Source organism: Anolis carolinensis, chromosome 2, assembly GCF_035594765.1.
Source record: "Anolis carolinensis isolate JA03-04 chromosome 2, rAnoCar3.1.pri, whole genome shotgun sequence".
In the NCBI taxonomy this organism is placed as follows: Eukaryota; Metazoa; Chordata; class Lepidosauria; order Squamata; family Dactyloidae; genus Anolis; species Anolis carolinensis.
Window position 1 is genome coordinate 256,360,774 of NC_085842.1, and position 25,777 is coordinate 256,386,550.

General features: G+C 38.8%; 1 protein-coding gene across 1 annotated transcript in view; it reads left to right on the forward strand.

The window, feature by feature from the left end:
* The first annotated feature begins 608 nt into the window (after nt 1–608).
* spin1 (spindlin 1) overlaps nt 609–25,777 on the forward strand; it is a 34,642-nt gene continuing 9,473 nt past the window's right edge. The window contains exons 1-3 of the mRNA XM_003216445.4: nt 609–749; nt 22,185–22,406; nt 24,980–25,028. Coding sequence (XP_003216493.1) covers nt 22,355–22,406; nt 24,980–25,028 — 101 coding nt within the window. The 5' untranslated portion in view covers nt 609–749; nt 22,185–22,354. The remainder of the gene's footprint in view (nt 750–22,184; nt 22,407–24,979; nt 25,029–25,777) is intronic.

The following is a 25,777-nucleotide window of genomic DNA, read 5'->3' on the forward strand; positions in this document are numbered from 1 at the left end:
TTAAACATCAAATTAGGTTATGATTTTACAAATTAGCACCAAAACATCGCGTTATACAACAAATTTGACAGAAAAAGTAGTTCAATATGCAGTAATGCTGAGTAGTAATAACTGTATTTACGAATTTAGCACCAAAATATCACGATGTATTGAAAATATTGACTACAAAAATGCGCTGGATAATCCAGAACGTTGGATAAGTGAGACTCTACTGTACTTAGCAAGATAGTTTCCATGCTCCACTGTGACGGAAGTTTCTTTCCTCAGGCTCCCAGGCAAAGCAGGAATCAGGTTGAGCCCGCGCAGGCGCACTGGGGCCTCCGCTTCCCAGCCGAGCCAGAGAGCCCGCGCTCGCTCGCTCTCTCTGTCTCTCTCCCTGTCGCAGTTCAATAGGCAAAGTGCGCCTGCGCGGCGAGGAAACGGCGCGAGGGAGGCGGGGCCGCCTCTTGTGGAGCGGATCACTATTTGGCAGGAAGGTGCGGAGGCCTCTCTCGCCTGACAAGCCGAGGCGCGGCTCCCAATGTGGCAAGGCGGAGGAGGGCTAAGCGGCGTCCGAAGAGAAGGAAGGAGGCGAGGAGAGGCGCCGCTGAGGAGCTGAGCGGCCTTGTCCGAGGGGCCAAGCGGCGGTGGCGAAGCCTCTGCAGCACTGGCACCCCCGCCGACGCCGCCACCCCGCCCGGGCGGAGGCGGAGGTGGCGGAGGAGCAGCGGCGGAGGAGGCGGCGGCGACGAAGGGCCCTCGGGAGGCAGGTGAGGCAGGCCAAGCGGCGGTTGTGACGGTTGGGGAGGAGGGGGGCGCGTTGAGGGAGAGGAAGAAGAGGAGGCGTAGGCCGCGCTGCACTTCCAGCCACCGCCGCAAGGGGCCGCTGTGGGGAGGCCGCCGCTGAGGCTCCGCTCCCGTCCCTGGGGGCTGGCGTTATTTATTAGTCATTCCCGCCTCTCCTCCCTCTTTTTCCTAACAACCAGCCCCCCTCCCTCCCGGAAGCTGTTGCCAAGAAGAAAGAGGGAGAGGAGCCCCAAGCACCCCAGCTGGGGGAGGGAGGCAGAGCCCTTCCCTCTCTTTTTAATGGCTCCTCCTCTGAAGGGGGGGGGGAGATTTAGAGGGTGGCGGAGAGAGAGAGGGTGGCGCCATTCTCTGCTCCTTTTCGCCCCCCTCCAGCCCGAAAATTTGCTTCCCTCCAAGCCTCTATTGTGTGTCAGGCAGGGGCCCCTGCAGGGGAGCCCACATTCCCCCACTATGTCTTCCCTGCCCACCCCCAGCTAAATTTTTTTTCTCTTTTATCCCCTGAACTGAATCCAAGGATGGGTTGTAGGCGGGTGTGGAGGGCTGTTGCTAACCTGAGAAATGTGGTTCACCCCCCCCCCCCCCAAACAACAACAACATATTTTCTGAGGTTTTTAAAAAAAAACCTAGGGGCCCTTCCACACAGCCAGAATACCAAGACAAGAATCTCACAATATCTGCTTTGAACTGGAATATATGGCAGTGTGGACTACCCAGTTCTAAGCAGATACTGTGGGATTTTCCGCCTTGATATTCTGGGTTATATGGCTGTGTGGAAGGGCCCTAGGAAGCACAACAGCGTGAGAAAGAGAAACGTACTCTCCATACTACCCTACTCTGTGTGTGTGTGTGTGTCAGGCATTGCTGAGTTCCTTTGTCTGCTGTTGCTGCCTCTCCTCCCTTCTTTCTTTTCTGCTTTTCTCCCTTCCCTTTCCTCCTCGCTCTTCCTTCCCCCTCCTCTTCCTTCCCTCCTCCCTTTTCTCCCTTCACAGACTCCAAGAGCTGCTGCAGGTTTGTAAATACTGGGGGAGACACACTCCTAGGCGCACACAAACACACAGAGCAAAAACATGGCTGACTCTGTTTTTCTCTCCCCCCCCCCCCCTTTCTGTAGAACTCGTTTTGTTTCTGCTTCTTAGCCTTTCATCTACTTGGGTTCTTTTTCCCCTTTCTGTAAAGAAAGGAAAGGCATTTCACCATCTTCCCTGGTATATGTATGTTTTTGTGTGGTAGCATATCTAGGGTCTGCAGATTTCTTTGTGATTTGTTGCACACAATATGATGAGTGGTGGGGGGAATCTGAAAGATTCTGGAAGCTTAGTGAGGACTTGTGGAAGGGGAGGGTGGGGAGTGGGGCGACCTCTGCTGAGAAGCTTGACTGGAATGTGCGTCTCTGTCTCTGCTAGGTATGGGGGAAGGGAGGCCGATGCACCAAAAAACGTTGGCGGTGATTAAATAGGCATTACATTAGCAGGCTGCTCGAGGCTATTCCTTTTATTTTGGGATATGCTTCATTACCTAATATTGGCCAATATGGGAGCCCCTGAACAGTAAAAAAGTACAGGTTTTTCTTCCCCACAATCTGATCTAACTCTCCATTCAGATTACTGTTGTGCCCTGGAAGACAAAACTTTAAACTACCATCAGAGTAGATAGTTTTGTACAACAAATTTGCCCTCATGATGACCCCTAGGATGACTGAAATACTTGGATACGGTGAAGGCTTGTGCCTGGTTCTTTGGGGTTTCACAGGATGCACAGATTTCATATTGCTTACCATTCTGGGTTTGATGGTGGTAGTGTGTGGTACACACACACATATATTACAGCTGGAGATGTTTTGCCCCCAAGATCCTGACCAGCTACCACTATTTCTTCCTGGCTTGCACAAAACTTCCATGAAACAGTTTTGAGCTACTTTCATGCAAATCCTTACACAAGTTTTTTTTTCTCTTTACACTCTTCTGTGATAAAATGACCTTGGGTATAATTGCATATTTAACTTTAAAGCATGATAATACACAAGCGATTGCCTGTGAGTAATTGTGACTGCTAAAAAGTGTTTTTCACTACATTTTATTGATATATCATATTTTGAGGGTATTGTCAGACTTCAGACCCACTCTTTATGATGGTCGCCTATTTTTTAACCTTTTGGCAAAATCAAGTGTAGTGTCTCTTATGTAGTATGTGCTTAAAATCCTTCTGTAGTCTGCATAATTTATTATCACTGTACTTGGTCATCTTTCAAAAATTAGCAGTATAACCTGTTGGCATGCCAACTTTAGAATGGTGATTGTTAAAACTGCTTTGAAATTGTCAAGTAAGTTGATGGATACATGACATTTTTAGCCAAGGTTAAGGAATGAGTAACTCTTGCATTAATTGTCACATGGCTGAAGTTGTGTAGTCAAGTACCTTGTTTAGAAACATTATTATGTTAGTATACATTACAAAGTACTTTCAAAATTGTCATATTGGATGGATAACTTCAGGTCCTGAAAAGAAGTATTGAACCCCACAGAAATAAAGGTTTAGTGTAAACAAATACAGAAATGTGAAATCACTTGTATCCCAGGGTTACAGTATGGAAATGTTGCTTCTGTTCTTGAAGTACTTTTTTGTTAGCATTTTGGAGCTTCACCAACCACTTGTTGAGATGAGGAGATGGTGCCTTGTACACTTTTCTTTTTTTAGTTAAATCTATGATGTCAGTGAACATAGTTGATGGTACTACAATTAATACTATGCTTCAGAGAGGTTTTTTTTAAAGCTACACACTGAATGTGTATAGTGTTTTCAGTGCACATCCAGAGATTATATTTAGGGTTTGTTAGGAATAACTTCGCATATATTTGTCAAATTTGTTGTCAGCAATCCATAAGTCAGACTTATAAAATGATGAAGATCTTTACCAATGATGTTTGAGGAGAAGCGTTTGTGGTTCTGGCACAGTACAGTACACTACAATACAATAAGAAAGTTCTGGCTTCTGAGAAAAAAACATGTAATCTATATATTCATGTAATTTTCATAAAAATAATCAGCCCAGAAGACTTGGATTGACTTATGCATGGGTCAATGTGAGTACATTATTTTCACACTTATAAAAAAAAGAACTATCTTCTTCAATAGAATAGCAAAATGCAAGACCTAGGAGAGCCCTTTGGCAAGAAAAAGTTCTTTTTGGCAAGTAAGAGCTGGTGGTGGCCAGGGGTGGCTGGCCCTCTGAGTTGCCATTGGTGCTTTCTCTTCTCTGTGGAATGAGCCTCGACTTATCCATACGTCATGACAAAATACATATTTTGGCCCCAAATCCTGCCCTTGATTTATATTTGAGTATATATGGTAATTTCAGTTCTAAAAACATTAAAGAAAAAATTATAATCTCAGAATTTAAAACACAGGACTGGTTATCACATAACACTAAACTGATTTGTTTATACTAATTCTAGTTTGTTTGAATGTCTCTGTTGGGGAATCTGAGCTGTTAGGCTTTGTTGGGGCAATTCCACCAAAATATAGGAGAGTACTAGGAGTAAACTCCTTAACCAGCAGAAACTTACATGTGATTTGAAAGGATAAGCTTCTATTCCTTAGGATGGTTCAGGATTGCAGAGTCAGAACTTTGGTTCAAAATATTTATTGAAGTGAAAAGAAATACATTCTTGATAGAAAAGGTCTTGGAGCTATCTGGCTTACTAATCTCATCTTCTAAAGGAGATAAAGGGTAAAAGTATCAATGCAGCTACATTTTACCTAGAGTAGTGGTTCTCAACCTGTGGGTCCCCAGGTGTTTTGGCCACAACTCCCACAAATCCCAGCCAGTTTATCAGCTGTTAGGATTTCTGGGAGTTGAAGGCTAAAACAGCTGGGGACCCACAGGTTGAGAACCACTGGCCTAGAGAGAGGCAAAATGTGCACCTTCACAGTGAGAAAGGAAAAGCAGAAAAGACCCTAAAAATGGAGGGGGACCGCATGGTCAACCCAGGGCAGTTTAAACAGAAGAGTAAGTTCACTGACAGAAATTCCATTACTAAGTCATCAAAGGGGAGGAGACAGTGGCTAACAGTGAAGAGTAAAGACAAAGCTTTTTTTGGGAAACCTGCATGGGAATGTGGGGAAAAGAATCCCTCAGCCTAGCCCTATCTGTAGTCTAGCTATTCATTGAGATCTGGAAACTTGATGACACAAGAAACATGTGCAGCCCAAGGATGAAACCCAATAGGCTCAATCCACATCAATTAACAAATAATGGTTTATTTATGGCAACAAATGGTAATTTATAACCATTTCTTGACAAAGCTTATGTCAGAATCCTCATTGCTGATTTACTTCTGTATTCTACCTAGGTTTTTACTAATCCAAAATACATTAGGCAAACAAAGGAACTATTTCACTTATTATTTTCCTGAATAATTAACTGCTTTTCCTTTTCTCTGGCAACAGTCCTTTTTCTACCCTCAACTTCTTTGTGTATACTAGATAAAGTTATGACTTGTTATTTGCCTTTTAAGTCATTTCTAATTTATAGTAATATCAAATCTGTCATGGTTTTTCTTGACGAGATTTGTTCAGAGACCATATTTGCCATCTTCTGAAGCTGAGAAAGTGTGACTTGCCCAAGGTGATCCAGTGGATTTACATGAATGAGTGCTTATTTGAATGAACCCTGCTCTCATGATTTGTAGTCCAGCATTCAGGCCATTAAACCATGTTGACTTTCTAAAGTTATGTCACCCCCCCAAAAGCATACAATCTCCTATAATTTCACAGAGGGGTAAAATAGAGCAACGAAGCATTCCCAGAACCCAATATGCAAAACATACATTAGAAAAAATAGACAGATAATCCCCGCATTATGCACACACAAGGTGAAATGAAAGCTAGATATTCTCTCTCTCTCTCTCAAAAAAAAAAAAAAAAGCTCCAACACATACAAACCTTCTCAAACTTAACACCCACAAACACACATTCATCACCAACTTAGAATCAAAATGTGTTTACTACTTCCAAGGCATATGGGATAACATCTGCATGCTGGTGTAAGACTAAAGGAAAGCAAGCCAGGAACTAGCTAAACAAGCCATGATTATTTTGGTTGCTTGCGCAACACAGTTGGCAAGATTTGTAAACTATGGTTAAATCATATTTTGGTTGAGTATCATCTGTAAATGAAAGTCACTGGGTCCAAAAGAACTTACAAATGAACTGCTCTTGTAATTCTGCTGCCAGCACCTTCAGAGAAATGTGATCCTTCAGATGCTGTTGGATTTCAGTTCCCATCAGCAACAGTAGACAGCATAAGTCGTGGTACAGAATCGTGACATTTGCAGGCTTGTAGCCTCTGTTCCCTTTCCTGCTATAGTAACAAAAATTGAAACAAAACCTCTCAGATAACTGTGTATGGACTAGAAGATGTATGTGAGTTTACAGCCACAAGAGACAACTTGAATTAAAGATTTTAGGGTTCCTCCTAATGGATTTCTTTGAAGATGCCATAACATAAACATAAACATGAAGAAGATATAACATAAACACGAATTTGCCTATGTTACCAGTAATTTTCAGTCAACTCTTTATAGAGGAAAGAGTTAGATCTGAAATGCTAAAATAATGGGAGCTTAGGCAACAGACATGTGGTGATTCTTTGAGCAAGGATTAGTCACTGTCATGGGAAGGACCAGAGTGGATTGTTGACATGGTTATTCATTGCCTCTTGAACTATAAGGCAGTTGGAAATCTGGAACCACACATACACAGCTGCTTTCTTTGTCGTTTCAGTAACTCTAACATTGGTATGCTGCTTGTCCTGCAAATCAGAAAATGAAAATTTTACTTAACTTAGAATTCTCAATGCAAGTAATGGCAGGTACACATTTCCAGAAAACCAGTGTGATGGATGGTCTTCCATGTTGCACACTAGTTTAGGAATATAATTGAATAGTCTTGAATGTTTCATTTTGAACTTACTAAGATTTATGAAAGCTGATTTTTACAAAGCAATGTGTGTTGACATTGAATTAAGCTTGGTATTACATTTGAGTAAGAACATAAATTAGTCTGTTTGCAGACAAAACTACCTGTCACTCTGAGACAAACCTTTGATTGGATACATTGACCTGTAATTACTTTCATTTCATCTAATAATCAGTTTGAATCAGTGTTGTAGAATACTGTGAGCATCTTTCAATATGTCCAGTTGAGTACCACAACGTTTGTAGGCAAGCTTGGAGTTTCTCTCAGAGTGGGGGTCTCTTTCTGCTACAGTGAGTATTTTTCCTTCCTTCTTTTGCTGCCTGAATGTATCCTGAAATGGCCTAATAGTGTGCCAATTCTGCCTGTTATGTATTGTGATAGAATACTGAGGTAAAATGTATATTATTCCTTGGTATTGTAGCCGCAGTGGTGATTTGCCCGTGATCAGTTCTATTTCAAATACCAAATAACATTTTTTATTTTCTATTTGAAATAGAACTGAGTATGGAGAACAAGTTAAGAATATAAAAAGGCATGTTAACAATATACTATTTCAATATTTGGATAGTTCCTTGGATCATCTGGATTCTAGAATCATTGCTGAAAGAATTTCTGTGTCTTATATGAAAAGCTTAAATTTTAAATGATATATTCAAAACAAGGCATAAAACAGTATCTAGCAGAAATGTGAATTATAAGTAAAGTTGAAAACTTTGTCATGTAAAATGGCAATCTAATTGGATTTATATTTAATTAAAAGCAATTAAGTTGGAATTTCAGGAATAACTTAATTCCAGATTTTAAGGAACTGAATTGTAATTTGAGCTTTTAACAATTCAGTATATGAACCCTTTCTATCAACTTCTCTGTATCTGTAATTAGTTCACACACATTTTAGTAGGTTACCAGATATCTGTATGACTACCATTCATAAAATAGGCACAAAACATTGGCTAGGGTTTATGAAAGTTGTAGTGCAAAGTGTCTGGTGACTGCACATTTTCCAGTCCTGCCCTGTATACCAAGCCTAGACCTTTCTCGCCAGCTGACAAGATCCTACCTAATTTTTGAAATTTGGATATGAGAAACACTTTTTCCTGTTTCATTGCTTTTGAATTATCAAGCTATTATAGACAGTCGTTACCTAGATCGGATGTTGCCAGGCTGTTTTCTAATGTGTGTATATCTTGTGTTCACATGTAACTTCTTTATCAATTATAATTTGTTTATTGAAAAAATCATGCTCATTTTATTCTTGATTAATTATTTGAAAATTCTAAATCGATACTGGTAGCTGTTTTGGTGTTCTGAATGAGTGCCATTATTATACAGTAGACTCTCAGCAACTGGAACTCTCAAGTAACCAGAAAAGAAATTGAAAAATAATGTTTCACGTTTTCAAAAAGCTGTTTTTATAATACAGTAAAACCGCCACATTAAGTTAAGTATGTCTTTATTTGTCTTTATTTCCTTTTAATTATATTTCAATATTAATATCAAGGCAATACAGAGTTTATGATATAGTTTATGATATATGGGGTATAGTATTAGTTAGGTCTATTTTTGATAGTATCAAGCAAGGAGACACTACATTCATCCAACACCTACACATCCCCATGAGTTCTGGTTAACTAAGAGTAAGTTGTATTAGAAAACTGAAAAAATGTTTCATCTTAGTAGCACTATATACAGTCTCAGAGTTCAAACATCTGACTTACAAATGACTCATAGTTAAGAACAGGGGAGGAGACAACAGGAAGTAAGAAAAATCTACCCCTCGGAAGGGGAATGTACTCTTGAAAGAATTATCGTGGGGGAAAAGGTGTTTCAACTGAAGCTTTATCACAAATCCTTGTTTCCATACCAAGCCAATTTTTTCAAAATCCAGTGGTTACAGGGACAGAAAATGAGGTGAAATCTTCTAAACAGGGGCACAGACAGCAAAACAAACACCACAGGGGTGTTAACCCTTCCCTATGCTATCCAAAACTTTTGTGTATTTGTGTGGTTGGCTGGCTGGAGTTACACTTAAATACTGTACCTGTTACAACTTACAATTTAAGAACAAACCTACAGAGCCCATATTGTTCATCACTTGGGGCCTGCCAATATCTAATTATCACCGGAGGAGAAAAGGCTAGCGCAATATGGAAATGTGGTTTAATGTATAGCAAGGGTCCACAAAAATTTTAAGCAGAGGGCTGGATCACGGATCACAGACTGTTGGGGTACCAAACTACAATTTGAAAAAACACGAATGCACACTACATATATTTGATTGTAGTGGAAAAAAAATGAAAGAACCACACAATATTTAAAATGAAGAACAATTTTAATCAACATAAACATACCATTATTTCAGTGGGAAGTATGGGCCTGTTTTTGGCTGATGAGATACTCAAGTTAATTAATAATAATAAATCTTTATATACTTTTCTCCCTTACGGGACCCAAAGTGACTTACAACATTAAAATAATGTAAACAACAATCCAAATACATTGTATAAAAATGTATCATAAAATAAACAGTTTAAACAACAGTAATATACATTCACATTCTTGTGGCATCGTGTCAGATCTTTGTGTTTCTATGGTGTTTCTTATCACTCCAGCTTAGTTTTCTTCACTAAAAGCCTGTTTAAACAGGAAAGTTTTTAGTTGGTTCTTGAAAGAAGAAAGGGGGAGCTGTTTTAATTTCTTTTGGGAGGGTGTCCCACAGGGTTGGGGCGGCCACCGAAAATGCCCTCTCCCTCATCGTTTTCAGTCGCATTTATGACGGTGGTGGAAGTGAGAGTAGGGCCTCGCCAGAAGATCTTAAAGAGCGGGCTGGTTGGTATGAGGAGATGCGGTCAGATAAGTAAGTTGGACTGGAACAGTTTAGAGCTTTAAAGGCCAAAACCAGCACCTTGAATTGGGCTTGGAAACAGATTGGCAGCCAGTGCAGGTGCTATAGCATAGGGGTTGTCCTCTCTCTGGGTCCAGCACCTGTAAGTAACCTGGCTGCAACTCTTTGGACTAATTGAAGTTTCACTCTCCACGGGTAGCCCCACATATTATCCATTACAGTAATCTAAGTGGGATGTGACCAAGGCCAAGTCTAGCTTCTCAAGGTATGGGCACAGTTGGCGCACAAGTTTTAATTATGAAAAGGCCCTCCTGGCCACCACCAACACCTGGGCCTCCAGGCTTAGCAATGAGTCCAGAAGGACCCCCAAACTGCAGAACTGAATCTTCAAGGGGAGTGTAATCCCATCCAAAACAGGTTGCCACCCTATACCTTGATCTGCCTTACGATTGACCAGAAGGACCTCTGTCTTGTCTGGATTCAATTTCAATTTGTTCTTCATCCAGTCCATTACAGCTGCCGAACACCTATTCAGGGTCTGAGCCTTAGTTTGGGGACCCCTGATATATAGAATTTGGGTGCTGAAACACAGAATTGGTTCTATCCACCAAATTGGAATGGGCAAGTATATTCTAGAAGAATAACAATAATAATGGTTGCTAGCAGTGCTTCTTCTCTACTTACTGATCAGTAGAGATATCTTTTTCTTGGAAGTTGAACAAAATAAGTAGTACAACATACAGTAGAGTCTCACTTTTCCAAGCCTTGCTTATCCAAGTTTGTGGATTATCCAAGCCATTTTTGTTGTCAATGTTTTCAATATATCGTGATATTTTGGTGCTAAATTCGTAAATACAGTAATTACAACATAACATTACTGCGTATTGAACTGCTTTTTCTGTCAAATTTGTTGTAAAACATGATGTTTTGGTGCTTAATTTGTAAAATTATAAACTAATTTGATGTTTAATAGGCTTTTCCTTAATCCCTCCTTATTATCCAAGATATTCGCTTATCCAAGCTTCTGCCGGCCCGTTTAGCTTGGATAAGTGAGACTCTACTGTATTAGAAAGCCAGTAATTATTGCTTTTGTTTTAAGTTACCATTGGACAGGCCCCTCTGGCCACCTGTATCTCTTAGAATCTTGGAATCTGTTACTCAAAGTGTTGCCTGTGGGCTGATGCTACTCCATGAGCCTCTGGCTGCTACATCTGTGGCTAAAGACTGCCAAAAGTGCTTTTCCAGCTTACTGATCCATTAGTACAAACTGGATGCAGCATTCCCCTGAGGCTGAATGGCTTTCTTCATCTGTTGTCAACTTGGGACCTAATGGGACATTTCCTCTACCAGACTGGCGATATCAGAGACCAAATACTGAGTGATACTAGACAAGGTAGCATGGGTTCTTAATGAGTCCCACAAACCTGGACAAATTTCTATACATCACATTTCAATAATTTTCCATGGCAAATGAAGAATAACATACATTATTCTGGACTGCAGAGGCAGGTAAGATACATTGTTAATTAAGTTACTGTTGACTTCATTTTGTTCTTTGCTTCAAACCAGTGCCCTTATGTTGGATGCTATCTTCCCTTTTTTGGCCATTCTTTTGTTAAGATATTCCCATGAATGGAGGATCACTCATAAAGGATGAAGCAAAAGTAAGCTTGAAAGATGTGTTTGCTGGCAAAAAGATTATATTCTTGGACTGATGGGGAGAGAGCAGCAATTTCTCAAGAAGTCTGATTTCTAGAATGCCAAGAAGATGTTTGACTTGCTTTTCTATGAGGAGATGAGACAGGGAAGACCAGTAATGGAAGATGGAACGATACTTCGTCAATAAAACTGAATATTGCTGTATTTGGGGAGATAGTTTATTATTATTATTATTATTATTATTATTATTATTATTATTATTATTATTATTATTATTACTTAAGTCCCAAAAAAGAAACTTGCATGTCTGGGTGCCCAAAATGTGTCATGGCAATTATCAGTGGTTTGCAGTTACCTGTATAAAACAGCAGTTTGGTTTCCTGACTTGATTCTGTGTCTTACATTTGCCTGTCTACAATTTCTTGCTTGTAAAGTTTTATTAAATTGACTTTCTAAAACAAAATATACAATAGCATGGTCATATTCTGAATAACTTTATACCATCTTTTAATGTAAAGCTGTCAAAGTCACAGATTTATTCTGTGCCAACCTGCCTGTCTTCTCTTGTTTCTTCCAGTCTTTCCCCTCACTGAATCCTCAAGATATTTTGAATTATAGCTCCCATTAGTCCATACAACATATTCAGTAGGCAGAAATAATGTCAGTTGTGGCCTGTGGGATCTCCACTGATTCCCCCATGTTGCAGGATCCCCTTATTGTTCCCTCATGTCCCAAGATCCCCTTAGTGTTCTTTCCAGCCAAATGGAGGCTCATTTTTAATCTCACCGTTTAGAGGACCTTTGAGTAAATCCTCCTTTGTGGATTTGTATACCCAGAACTGTCAGAACAGTGTAAAAACAAACAAACAAAAAACCCTCAAAAGGCCACTAGAAGTAATGTGACATCACTTCCGGTTTCCAAAATGATGGCTATGACAGCTTGTTACAGCCCTCCAGAGTTATTAATGAGCTGAATACTGGCTGCTTCAGTTCTTCAACCTCCTGAGCATGCCCATTCCTTTGTAAGTTTTGACACATTGCTGAAATGGTGTGTAACTCACATAATCTCTAGCTACTTCTGAAATTTGAGAACTTATAAAGAAGAACTTCGGTATGCACGTCTAGTAGAACACACTTTTTCATTAACAACTTAAATTTGGTTTGTTGCCAGACGTTCAGACCAACTTGTATATAAATATCTTCCTTCCACCATCAAAGTCAGAAAAGCTACATTGATAAAAATGCAGTGCTTTTTATTTCTATAAGTGCTTGCAGAGCTTTTGTTCCCCAAGCAGTCCACTTCTAGTTGTCTTTTGCAATCTTGCGTATTGGTCCAGTGCTCCTCAATGTGCCTGTCTGTGAGCCACCTGCAACAAACTTCCAGGACACAGTGCAAATACAGTATATTGATAATATGGCACAATGGAAGAAAAATAATACCACTTTTCTGCTATATGAGGTAGCCTAAGAAGCATTGCTTTACTCCAAGCCATGTAAATCACAACTCACTGGCTTCTAAAATAAAAAATTGGAAAGTCCCCGTAGTAAATAATAAAAGGTTTGTCATGATGTTAAAATCCTGCTATTAGCTTTTACACCAGAATGATGGGACATGCAATGCTTTTGTCAATGTTATCTGCTGCTTTGATACTGTACTGTGTGTGGTATGCTGAAGTACCGCTTTGCCTGGCAAAGCCTGCTTCAAGGTCATTCCTGTGGGAAGGGTGTTAAGGGAGGGGAGGGGAGGCATGAGCTAGAAAGAGCGAATGTTGTGCTTTTAAGGGCGAATGAGGGAAAAGCCCACCAAATGTTTGACATGCTTTGAGCTTTATTATACTGTACAAGCTAAAAGGATTCCAGCCCTGACAGCGACTACAGTGTTTTGTGTTTTCTGAATAAAGCTGCTTGATGTTTCTTGTAGCTTTACTTCAGAACTAGAATGGCTGGAACATTACAAGGTTGTACATCAGTTCTACTCTTGTTCTGATTTTTACCTGATTGGAAACAAATCAACTTAAATTGTGGCCCAATCTGATATATAAAAAGCTGGTTTGTATGAGCCTATTTTTACTGAATATTACCCTAGGGTTGTGGAATTTTTAGGTAAGGAGATGGATCCTTATGTGATGTCTGCTGCTATCTTTGTAACTTATACTATTTTTTAAAAGAAACAACCCAGAAGGAAAACATTTTTGTTGAATGTTTTGTTTGTTATCTTCTCTGTATAAAAGTATGTTGCTGGTTTGTACCAAAAAGACATGGCTTCATGGATCTGGACCAAACTTGCCACACTTATCCTTCATTAGGTAAAGGTCAAGGTTTCCCCTGACATTAAGTCCAGTCATGTCTGACTCTGGGGGTTGGTGCTCATCTCCATTTCTAAGCCGAAGAGCCGGTGTTGTCCGTAGACACCTCCAAAGTCATGTGGCCGGTGTGACTGCATGGAGCGCCATTACCTTCTCGCCTGAGCGATACCTAGTGATCTACTCACATTGGCATGTTTTCGAACTGCTAGGTTAGCAGAAGCTGGAGCAACAGCGGGCTCTCACTCCGCTCCCAGGATTTGAACCTGGGACCTTTCGGTGCAAATTCAGCAGCTCAGTGCTTTAACACACTTCACCACCGGGGTTCCCTTCATTATCCAACATAAAATTGAGGATTTAAAAACCCATCGCTTTTGGAACCAGATCAGAGGGAAAGAAAAGGAATAAAGTGGAATGGCTGTGGCTAGGTGAAGTAGCCCTCTGTCATGTGACTGGGAAATAAATGGAGTGAGACAGATTAGCTGTTGTTAGGTGATGTGTATGAACAAGAGGAAGGCAATAAAAAAGGGAGGGAGGGGAAGAAAGAAAAAGAGAAGGAAGGCAAAGAAAGGAAAGGGAAAGATAAGAGGGAAGGGGAGGGAAGAAAGCAAAATAAAAGGGAAAAGGAAGAGGGGAAGAAAAAGAAAAAGGAAGGAAGAGACACAGAAGAAAGAAAAAAGGGAAGAGAAAGGAAAGAAAGAAGAGGGGAATGTGTATAAGAGAAAGTGGGAAAGAAGGGACAAAAGAAAGGGGGAGAAAGTGTATGAGGGAAATGTCAGAGGACATTGTAAGTAAACTTTGTCTTCATTGATTTTGTTGAAGCTTTCACTGCTTTGTTTTTGTATTTTGTTCTTCTCCTTTGAGCACTATTTCATGAGAAAGCAGGATTTTATGAAATAAAATAAATATATAATGTCTACCACTTATACACAGGTAGTGTGTACTAAGCTCTAGTTCATACTATCAAGATCAGATCATATGAAAGTATTGAGCTTTAAGTTGTCAAATAGACTATAGACCTAAAAAGGTTCTGTGTATGTATACCCACAATGAGATATGTGATACAAACTTGAAGACTTGATGAAATGGAAAGAAGAGTTTTTGAGTGCAGTTTGACATGATTGATTATGCTGAATAATCTGATGAGCCAAGTTGATTAGTTCTAATAGACCTTCAAAACTTGAATGAAATGACTGTTGTTGAATGATAGCTATTGCAGTGACAAATAATTTGACTTCATTTACAGCCATTCTCATTTGTAGTATAGATTGAATCACAAATAGGAAGCTCTTCTACAGATAAAGAAGGCTATGAAATGATAGTGTATGTTGACATACATTAATTGCTAACCTAAAATACGTTTGAAAATACATCACTATATACATCCAGATGTACAAAACAGTGAGCTTCCCTCACATCTCACAGTTAAGAACCTGTCACATCCATTTTACAATCTACTTATTATTTCTTGTCTTCAAAAGTTCTGATTATTTGCTTGCTCTTAGGATATACAACAGTGCTAATGATTGCAAATCTATCCAACTTCGTCAACCAAACTCATAGTTCTGGCTGGTAATCTCCCTTTTAAATTTTTTTAGTGATTTTGATAGTCTCATTGGTGTCTGTGTCTTTTAACAGTTTTTTTGTCTCTAGTGGCAATTAACTTCATTCAGAATATGAAATCTTAAACTAACAGCCAGGATAAGATGTAGTATCATAATTTGCAAGTACTTATAGTGTTCCTCCGCTACTTGGCAGTTCGCTTTTCGCGGACTCGCTGTTTTGCAGGGAAACGGATATATTTAAACATTATTTTAATTGTTATGTGGCCTTTCTCCCCCTTGCAAGCCCCAGGGAGCTAGTGAACCCTTCCCTGCCAGCACCTGCTGGGCCCTTGCTCCGGAAGAAAGAACGCTGCTCCAGCCGGAAGAGTGAGCGAGGGAGGGTGGGTGATAGAGTGAAGGCTGCTGCCGGCAGCAAAAGCCTGGAAGAGGCAGCCAGGTCTGGCTTCTGCCTCCGCTCCGCCCCCTCTTCCAAGTCCTCCACGTTTCCCGGCATAGCCTGGCTGGACCGGAGGCAGAAGCTGGACCTAGCTGCCTCTTCCAGGCTTTTGCTGCCACCACTGGCCTTCCCTCTCTCACCCACCCTCCCTCCCTCATCCAGCTGGAGCCAGGTTCTTTCTTCCCTGGCTTCAGGGAAGCAGCCAGAGCAACATGATGGGCTTAGAGCAAGGGCTCAGCCGACGTTGGTAGGAAGGGTTCACTATTTCTCCGGGGCTTGCAAGGGGGAGAAAGGCCACATAACAATTACAATAATGTATAAATATTAAAATTAAAATGGTATCCCTACTTTGCGGATTTCCACTTATCGCTGTAGGTCCTGGAACTGAACCCCCACAATAAGTGAGGTAACACTGTATTCCTAAACCATCTCACACAAGCTCAGTTCATCAGTATGATTTTAGCAGCATATATGCAGAATGACATAATCATTAACACTAGAAAAGCAATACAAATAAATATGCAGAAGTATAATGAGGTAAAGATACTGTATTGAAATCAGCCATGTAAATGATGTTTCATTTTTTAGCAGCTGAGTCTGTTCACTCTCACATGTGAAGAAGTTCAATCTAAATACAAAACCTTTCCTAACTTTGTCCATCCATGGCTCTTAGTGGGAAAAGAGGGAGACAACACTACAGGTGGATAGACTCATTCAAGGAGTCTAGTGATAAAAAAGCTGGTATGTAAGTAATTCCAAATAACTCCTAGAGTTTGGCTGTCATTTACTAAAATAGCGAACACTTGCAATTATGCAATGTATTTAGTGTATAGATCACTTCCATTATGTCAAAACAGGTGCCAGTGATTTCTGTTGGGATGATAAGAAGCCACCAGGCTGCTTTTTCATAGCGAAGTGCAGATGTAGAAGGTAAAACAAATCACATGTAAGATTTGGAAGATTTTTTTTTTGTAACTACAGTATTGCTCAGAAACTACTATAAAAGTCTCAGTTAAGGATATCAGTATCAGAACTGTGTTAGGAGTTTTGTTTGACTTGTCTTCTAGTGCTTCTAGTACAGTAGAGTCTCACTTATCCAACATAAATGGGCTGGAAGAACGTTGGATAAGCGAATATGTTGGATAATAAGGAGAGATTATGGAGAAGACTATTAAACACCAAATTGGGTTATGATTTTACAAATTAAGCACCAAAACATCATGTTATACAACAAATTTGACAGAAAAAGTAGTTCAGTACGCAGTAATGCTACGTAGTAATTAGTGTATTTACGAATTTAGCACCAAAATATCACGATGTATTGAAAACATTGACTACAAAAATGTGTTGGATAATCCAGAACGTTGGATAAGCGAATGTTGGATAAGTGAGACTCTACTGTACTTTGACATTGTAAGTAAATATTTGTAATATACCAAAAAGTTCAGGTACATCTCATGTACACTTAAAAATAATTTAATTGAAGTAGAATGAAAAACACATGTATTCTGCATTCCCATCATATAGGTCCAGACCAGTACTTCAAAAACTATCGAATGTAATGAACTGGCAGTTACCGGTACTTTTTTCAGTGTGCCAGGGATTCATAACATTCTACCTTTTGCTACAACTTATTTTACTTTCCTGGAAACTCATCAGGAAACATCAGTCAATGGTTTGTGGACAGGCACCAGTCCATAGACCAGCAGGTTTGAGTAGTATTAATTTATAAAAGCATAGGATGAATGAGGAACTATAAAGTATTAAAGTATCCTCTGTGTGGAGTAAAGATACTTTAAATTGAAATATTCGTGCAAGAGGATGATTACTTAAAAGTTGCCAGGAGGTTCCAGTGTATCACTAGAATTGGAATCAGGAGAATTTCTGTGCATTTTAATAATGTAATTATTGTTATCGGCATGTTCTACATTTAATTTACCTCTATGAACATCACAGACCAACCAAAAATACTCTTTCTGTATGTATGATAGAGTAGGTAGGCAAAATAAGCAGTGGGGACTATACTATAATTAGTTGTGAAGAAGAGGAAACTTCAACAGGTGTTGCTTGTCATGATTAGGTTAGCTCCCTCTCTAGCTTCCTTCAGGAAACAACTGAAGACTTGGATGTTTCGGCAGGCCTTCGGTGAGACAGTCATGAATTAATCAGCCCCAGAGGGTTTTTAATAATCTATCCTGTATTTATTACAGTCTTACTATTTATGTGTTTTAAATGCATTTTGTATCCTTGTATTGTTGTTTTAATTGATATATTGTATTACTGTTTTATCTTTTTTATATTGTGATCTGTATTATGTTGCTTATATTTTGTCCTTATGTTGTTTGGGCCTTTGCCCCATGTAAGCCGCCCCGAGTCCCCGCAGGGAGATGGTGGCGGGGTATAAATAAAGTTTTATTTATTTATTTATTTATTTTGACACAGCAAACAAGATAAATATGCTGGATTTCATATCACAAAATCACAAATCGAATTATTATTATTATTATTTATTATTATTATTATTATTATTATTATTATTATTATTATTATTATTATTATTATTATGGCATTCCCTGTTCTACATAACAAATAAATGTGCAGTATTTTTCCTTTATTTTTCTTGGCAACCCTTGTGTGTGTATATCTGAAATTTTGGGCAATGCTTCATGCATCTGATTAAATGGGCTATATGTTATAATAAATGTGTTAAGTCTTTAAGCTTCTATATGCCTTGATATTTTAGGGAACCATTGTCAAAGCACCTGGGAAGAAGAAGCAATTAGTATAGAATCCAAAAGCTGTTAAGAGTCAACCACTAGAGGGTGCTAACATACTTGCTTCTAAGGGTACAATTACTATATTTCTGTTGTGTGAAGCTCTTAATTGTTATAGTATTTTAAACTATTGACTTTTAGAATAATCCTGCACAAAGTGATACAGTAGATATCATTTTAAAATACAGTACTAATTCCAATCTTGAGCTGTTACAAGTGATTATTACTTGCAAAATGCAATGTGACCTAGTCGGAGTAGGTTCCTTAGGCTTCCAGATGTTGTTCCTCTGGGTTGAAGAAGACTAGCTTCCAATCACAAAGAGCTCTGCATTAAACAGATGGAATAATGGCAGAAAATCTTGCATTACTACTATTAATGCCTAAGATGAGCTGTATATCATGCATATCATTGTTTTCAAGTACAGTAGAGTCTCGCTTATCCAACCTTCGCTTATCCAGTGTTCTGTATTATCCAACGCAGTTTGCCTTTTAGTAGTCAATATTTTTGTAGTCAGTGTTTTCAATTCCTTGTGATGTTTTGGTGCTAAATACATAAATACAGTAATTACTACATAACGTTACCATGTATTGGACTGCTTTTTCTGTCAATTTGTTGTAAAACATGATGTTTTGGTGCTTAATTTGTAAAATCATAATGTAGTTTGATGTTTAATAGGCTTTTCCTTAATCCCTCCTTATTATACAACATTTTCACTTATCCAATGTTCTGCCAGCCCATTTAAGATAGATAAGTGAGACTCTACTGTATTTCGAAACATGTATATCATTGTTTTCAAGTTTTCCAGTGTTTGTGCTAAATAATTTTGACTTGTTGCGGTAGGGATATTTAGGAGCAATCATTTCAAATGCCTGGGTCATCTCATTCTAGAAGGGCCAGCATCTTGGTGGGCCCCTTAACCAAATCCGGAAGTAAAGCTTTGCAGTGATGCTATGAAACAGTATAGATTGAGCTGTCCTATATAATATTTGTCTCCAAAATCAGTTTGTCACGATAGGCTTCCCACTTCTATGGAAGATGAAAGCAGGACACATCCATATCTGACCAAATAATGTTCAGTGGATGATATATATGTGCCTCTACACACAGTCTTTGTCCCACTTTGTCTAACCAGAACTGAAAAGTATGCAATAAAATTGTATTTTAGAACCTTTAAATTTACCATAATATCACAATTTATTCTCAACTACCACCATTCTGGCAGCAAAATAACCAAATATCCTCTGCTAGAGTAGGCGCAAAATCCAACTTGGCAAATTTCTGTTCAGAATGCAACGTCCAGTTTTCTTATTTTGATTCTACCTTTTGTTTCTCATTCTTTATTTTCATTCAGGTTTTTTTTTCTGGAGCATTTGTGGAGCCCCTGGGAAGTGCAATTGGGAGTACAGGTTGGGAACTACTAGACTAGAGTTTAGCAGAGTATGTGAGGGAGGAACCCTTTCTATAGCCAGATGCAGGTGTCTAGATTGGTCCTGTACTACCTCTCCCGCCCCAATTCCATTCTTTTTCATCTGTAGCAGCAAATTTGGAACATCTCTGCTTTTTTGGCCTTTATTTTGTGTGACAGCTGAAGATTCTTCTTTTTTTTCAGGTTCTCCTTTACTGTCTTAATCTGCTTTGTTTTCTCATTTTCTGGGTTAGTGTTTCTATATTTCAACTTTCAGATTCATGGCATAGAGCCTATCTTCAGAAAGCATACAGAATCGGGCAACAAAATCTCCCAGTCCAATTCCCACTCTCACTGTTTCCTTAGGAAAAAGATTGCATTGTTTAATAGTGTCACTACTGCCAAGGTTGCAACAAACTGTCATTTTAACTACCTCAGCCCCCACACTAGGACAGATACCAACCTCCATGTCTATGTTTGCCTGGATAGTTTTGTTTTCATCTTAACTTGTCCTTTCAACAGGAGTGACACTGACCCAACTTCAGACATGATTCTGCTTTAGTGTGAGGGTTCCTTGATGCCTCCTATCCATTTATTTCATAGCCTAGATCAGTTTCTGAATTTAATCCCACCACAATGTTTGCACCTTCAGTGACTATATTGCTTACAAATTCTTCAGTCCAATCTGAATTACTCTCTCCAGAGCCACTCCCAAACAGATATCACAACCTAATCAGAATATTAATTTGGATTATAAGAACTTCCCTTAGTGTTTTCATTCTTTCCCATCCTTGAAAATAGAGTTCCAGTGGTTCTAGTTACAAACCTGGGTTCAGCAGATTCCAGACTCAATCCACACTGCTGGTTACTAGAGCAGTCACCATATCATCTTGGAAGAATTCATCATCCAGCTTTCCATAAAATCAAAAATATGTCCCAGATTTTGGAGGAAGATTAAGTATTTCTGCCCAAATTAACTACTGTCTAAGTAAAGAAGCCTCTGTGGAGTAGATCTGGAAGAACAGACAACTTTGTATCCCTGTCTTAGACCAGTGATGTTGAACTTTTTAGAGATGTTCAAACTGGGGTTGGTGAGGGGGAAAGGCAAGCGGGGGGGGGGGATGGCAAGTGGGGGAATGGACGATGGTACGCTTACCAGGAGAGAGTGTTGCGTGCTTTTTCTTCTGGCATGTGTGCCATAGGTTTGCCACCACTGTCCTAGACCTTGGCTTTGTTGACCCTTGGTTAGATATCTGGACTTTGGACTTGGATTCTTTGCACTCCTGCTTCAGACCCTGTTGGTATTCCTGGCTTTGACTTCTGAACCGTGACAACTAAATTCCTGACTTTGATTTTGTTTGTATGCTTGACTTCTGAATTCTGACTTCTGTGTGTATTCCTGAATATCTGGCCTTTGATTTGTGAACCCTAACAATTAAACTCCTGGCATTTGACTATTAGGCTTCATTTGACTATTAGGCTTTTACTTCGGCTGTTGTTTCTAAGTGTTCCTGACCTGACTACTCTTTGGCTTGTTTTCACTAATTTTGGTATAGTCTCATCATTCTCGGTATGTGTTTGGCAATTCTGTTATCTGGACCAGACCTGGAAAGACAGAACTTTAGTTTGCTTTATAAATAAAAAATGATATTTGGCTTATTTTGCTTTTGTTTAATTAAACCTCAGCCATGACACTGGGACCTTGCACACAGCAGCAGCATACCTATTAGTGATGTTTCTATGTGCGCAGTTTACATCTTCTTACACAAAATATACCGTTTGATAAATATAATGAATACATTGTGTTCCACTATGTTTCCTCATCAATGAATTACACATATATTCATGGCCCCAGTCCACTGCTTCCTAAGTGTGGGTCCCGACTCCAAATGGAATCAATCCCCTTAGCTCAGTGTTGAGGTCGCGAAAAAATTGGCAACAGTAAAAGGTTTCTGAAAACCATCTCGACACGTCTATGAATCTGTTGTGCAGTGTTTACAGTGGACTCTCTGCAGAAAATGCTTCAGTTGTACTTCATGTGAAAAAAACCCAACCTGTTTAGCAAGCCTAACAGGCATGAATGAAAAAAGTCTAAAAGCCCTGCTCTAGTCAACATGGCCGATGCTCAGGAATGCTGAAAGTTGTAATTGGACACCCCTTGGAGGCCCACATGATTCCTGCCTCTTCTAGATGTTATAACACAACTTGTTAGAACATTTGCACCATTCTTCTAAAAATATATGCAACAACAACATATCAGCACACTCTTCTTTAAATCACCAGTTTGAGATTTTCTTTTAAATCAGTTTGATTTCAATAATTGCACTCTGACAAACAGGGAGTTTTGTAATGCTCCACTTAAACTCTCATAGTCTGATCACTATTCTACAAGTTACCGATTAGCAATCCTTAATGTGTTTGTCTTTCTCTTGCAGAATATATTCATTGAAAGTGAATCTACTAAGATTGTGGGGAAGAGAGTCCTGGTTTGGAGTCTGGACTGTTGTATCTGTTACTCTAAGACTGAGAAGGACTTTACAGCATCCCCTAGAACTGGATTTTCACCCTAGTTTGGCAGCTTTGCTGCTCACATAAATACTGATGAATGAAGACCCCCTTTGGAAAGGCACCAGGTCAGCGATCCAGAGCTGATGCAGGTAGGTAAATGCATTCATTCAACAAGTGGATGAGAGATATTGGTTGCTGTAGATCTGTACATACTTATTTCTGGATCCATATGAAGACTCTATTGACACTATTTCACTCTGAAATTATTCCACTGTTTATAAATAAATTTGTTTTATTCATAGAATTCTTGTCCCCTTTCTTGTTGACATGATGCTGTTTTTCACTTTTACACAGGTTGAAATGCTATAGAAACTGTGTATTGCCTTTTAGTGTTATTCCATCTCAGATTATGTTTGTTTTTTCCCCCCAAAAAAATTATAAGTGAAATTTGTCAACATTCCTTCTGTGATATTTGTACTAGTCAATGCCTAAATTATGCTTCACTTTTCTAAAATAGTTTGAAGTAAGTTTTCAGTTTCTGTCAAATTATAAATCTGAGCTTTTTAATTATAGAAGAAACTAAAAGAGCAAAGTATAATAGAAGACAAACGATCATACAGCCAGAACATCAATTCAAACCTATTAAAATAACCTGCTTACAAGAACATTTAAAATTATTTTTTCCAGAGCATCACCTGGTCCCCTGAGGTCCATGGAAACAATAGTTCTAAATATAAAACATACTAAAGAGTTACCATACTTCTATAAAAGAGTAATTGTTAATATATTCACAGTCCATGCCTGGCTGCTATTAAAATAGTTGATTAAATGTCTTGGCACAGTTGCTTATCCCATTCAAATTGAGGGAATTCACTATTGATTATAAGCTGGTTTTTCAAGACATGGTATCAAAAGCAAGCCACCATATAGTGGGGAAGCAGTCTCTACATCAATACCAGCATATTGGAGATGTAGTTGATTATTAGTCTTGGAAGGAGTGCTATTCCATCTGTGAAGTACTTCATGGCCTATGTTAAGCAGGGAAAAATGTACTTGTGGGGTAATACATAATTTGTCCCATTGCGTATCTGTTACAAATATTCTTAATATCCTTAAATCTGGTTCCCACACAGTTTTAGATCAAATTTCATCTTCATTCACAACTGATATATATGCAAAACCTGACCATTGATTACATTCTGAGGTTTAAGTGGAATAAGCAGATGAAATCCCTTTTTCTTAATATTACACTGTGTTTGTAAAACTGACAGTTCGCATTATTTGAAACCAAGTGGCCCATAGCCTCTGGAACTTAATTGTCAAGAGTTTTGGTTTGTCCCTTAGTGGATATAAAAATAAGAAAAATGTATCTGCAACTTTGATACTATGTTTGTGCAGATTTCCAAATCAAGTAGCCTTCCTATTTTCTGTATTGCATAGTGCTGTGTTCTGCATTAGTTCAACTGAGCTGAAACTTAATTCAGGTTTGATAAGCCCAACAGGAAAAAGTCACCCATTCTCAGGGTTGGAAATTGATATAGTTTCTCCTTCAAGATGATTGGGTGAATTCTGCAGCTTGAAGCTAGTAAAGCATCTGTAAATGTTTCCCTTGAAGAAGAAGAAAAACTGAAAGTGTAATGTCCTGGTATTTGTTTGTAAATGTAATGAATATTGTTACCATTTATTTCTGGAAACATAACTTCCAATGCTAGAAATAGTTGTGGTAATGTTGCATCTTTTACAATTTGTAGAAATAACAGACTTCTGGTAGTTTTTGAAAGTTTGCATGAATACTACCCTGTTTCCCCTAAAATAAGACATCCCCAGAAAATAAGACCTAGTAGAGGTTTTACTGAATTGCTAAATATAAGGCCTCCCCTGAAAGTAAGACCTAGCAAAGTTTTTGTTTGGAAGCATGCCCGCCAAATAGAACACTTTATGTACATACCATAAAGTGTTGTACATGGAAATATTGGTAGTAACAAGAAATTCTTGATAGGATTCACAGTTTGTCTGGTTATGCTGGTTTATGATGACATCTACTGTACAGTATATAATAAATGTTCATTTTTTGTTCAACAATAAATGTGAATTCTTCTTCATGGAAAAATAAGACATCCCCTGAAAATAAGACCTAGAGCATCTTCGGGAGCAAAAATTAATATAAGACACTGTCTTATTTTCGGGGAAACACGGTAGTAACAGATTCTTTTTCCAGAAGAACTGAAGAAGTCATCAATGTATTTAACTGAGTATATATGGCCAGTGCCACCCTATTTACAGTAAGATTGTTCCATTTGTCCCTAAATTTACTCCATCTAGGTTTCACTGCAAGTGCATTTTGCTGTGATTGAATCGCAAGGTAGTATTGCTGCATATTATCCATGAGCACATTTTAAACAAATGGAAGTTCATACATGTGACTGACACTATTTACAGTGTTTACTTTATCCATATCAATACACATCTTGACCCTAGAGATAAGGTAGCCATGGGGAGTTTGTGTTTTACATTTCACAGGAAGAATAATATGCTACTGAATTGTGCATAAAAGATGCTGCTTTGATAAAGAATGGGAAAATTACTGAATGGGTTAATCCATTAAACTTGAACCAGCACCTGTTATAGCTGGCATTTGTAATCATAACAAACACATATGAGATATAAGAATAAAGTCTGATACCACCATATGTGTTAGTCATTGTTAACCTCTTTCTTGTAGGGCATGCCGGTGTGTCTGCTAGCATGATGAAGAAGAGAGCTTCCCACAAGTAAGTATTTTTGTCATTGCTAGCCCATTCTTTACAGCTCTCAAGGGATGCTTAGTCTCAAATTCTGACTTTATTGAGACCTGATGTAGCAAGATGTAAAATATGATGATCTCTCACTTATAGACCTTTCTTACCCAGATGTATATGGTTTACATGTTGTGTTCCACTTGGGGAAATAAAGACTTCGGAAAGCAAGGGGTGGAAAACGTTATGTGGACCAGTTTGAGAAGTAGGTAAAAAAAAGGTATTAGTAGTTATCTACAGTGCAAAGTAAATACTCTGTTTACAGTTGGGAAAATCTTGGAGGAAAAAGGATATTTGATTAAATTTTGGGTATTCTAGTGCAAGAATAAGGCATGTTTCTCTGCCATGGTCATTTAGACAGGTCTTCCTTCTTCTGCCCCCTCCCTATTTATAAATTTTATATTTGCCATTATGTGAATGACTAAACAGCTGTGTGTGTGTAAGCTGGAATTTCTGTGATACAAACTATAGCTCACAATTAGGGTGGAAGCATTTTTAATTCATTTGTAGTGTCCAAGGAATTCAGAAGTACCTGAAAGTGCAACCCAGAATATTTCCACTATCTGTCTTGAGACACTGGGCATCAGTGATGCAGTGTTGCCCTCTTAGTTTGTAATTTCTTCCAGCATAGGTCTTTGTGACTAGAATATGTTCTGGAGAACAAATTTAAGGTGACTAAAGGATTTAGATGGGTCTTACAAAAGGGTATAATAGTCACAGAAAAA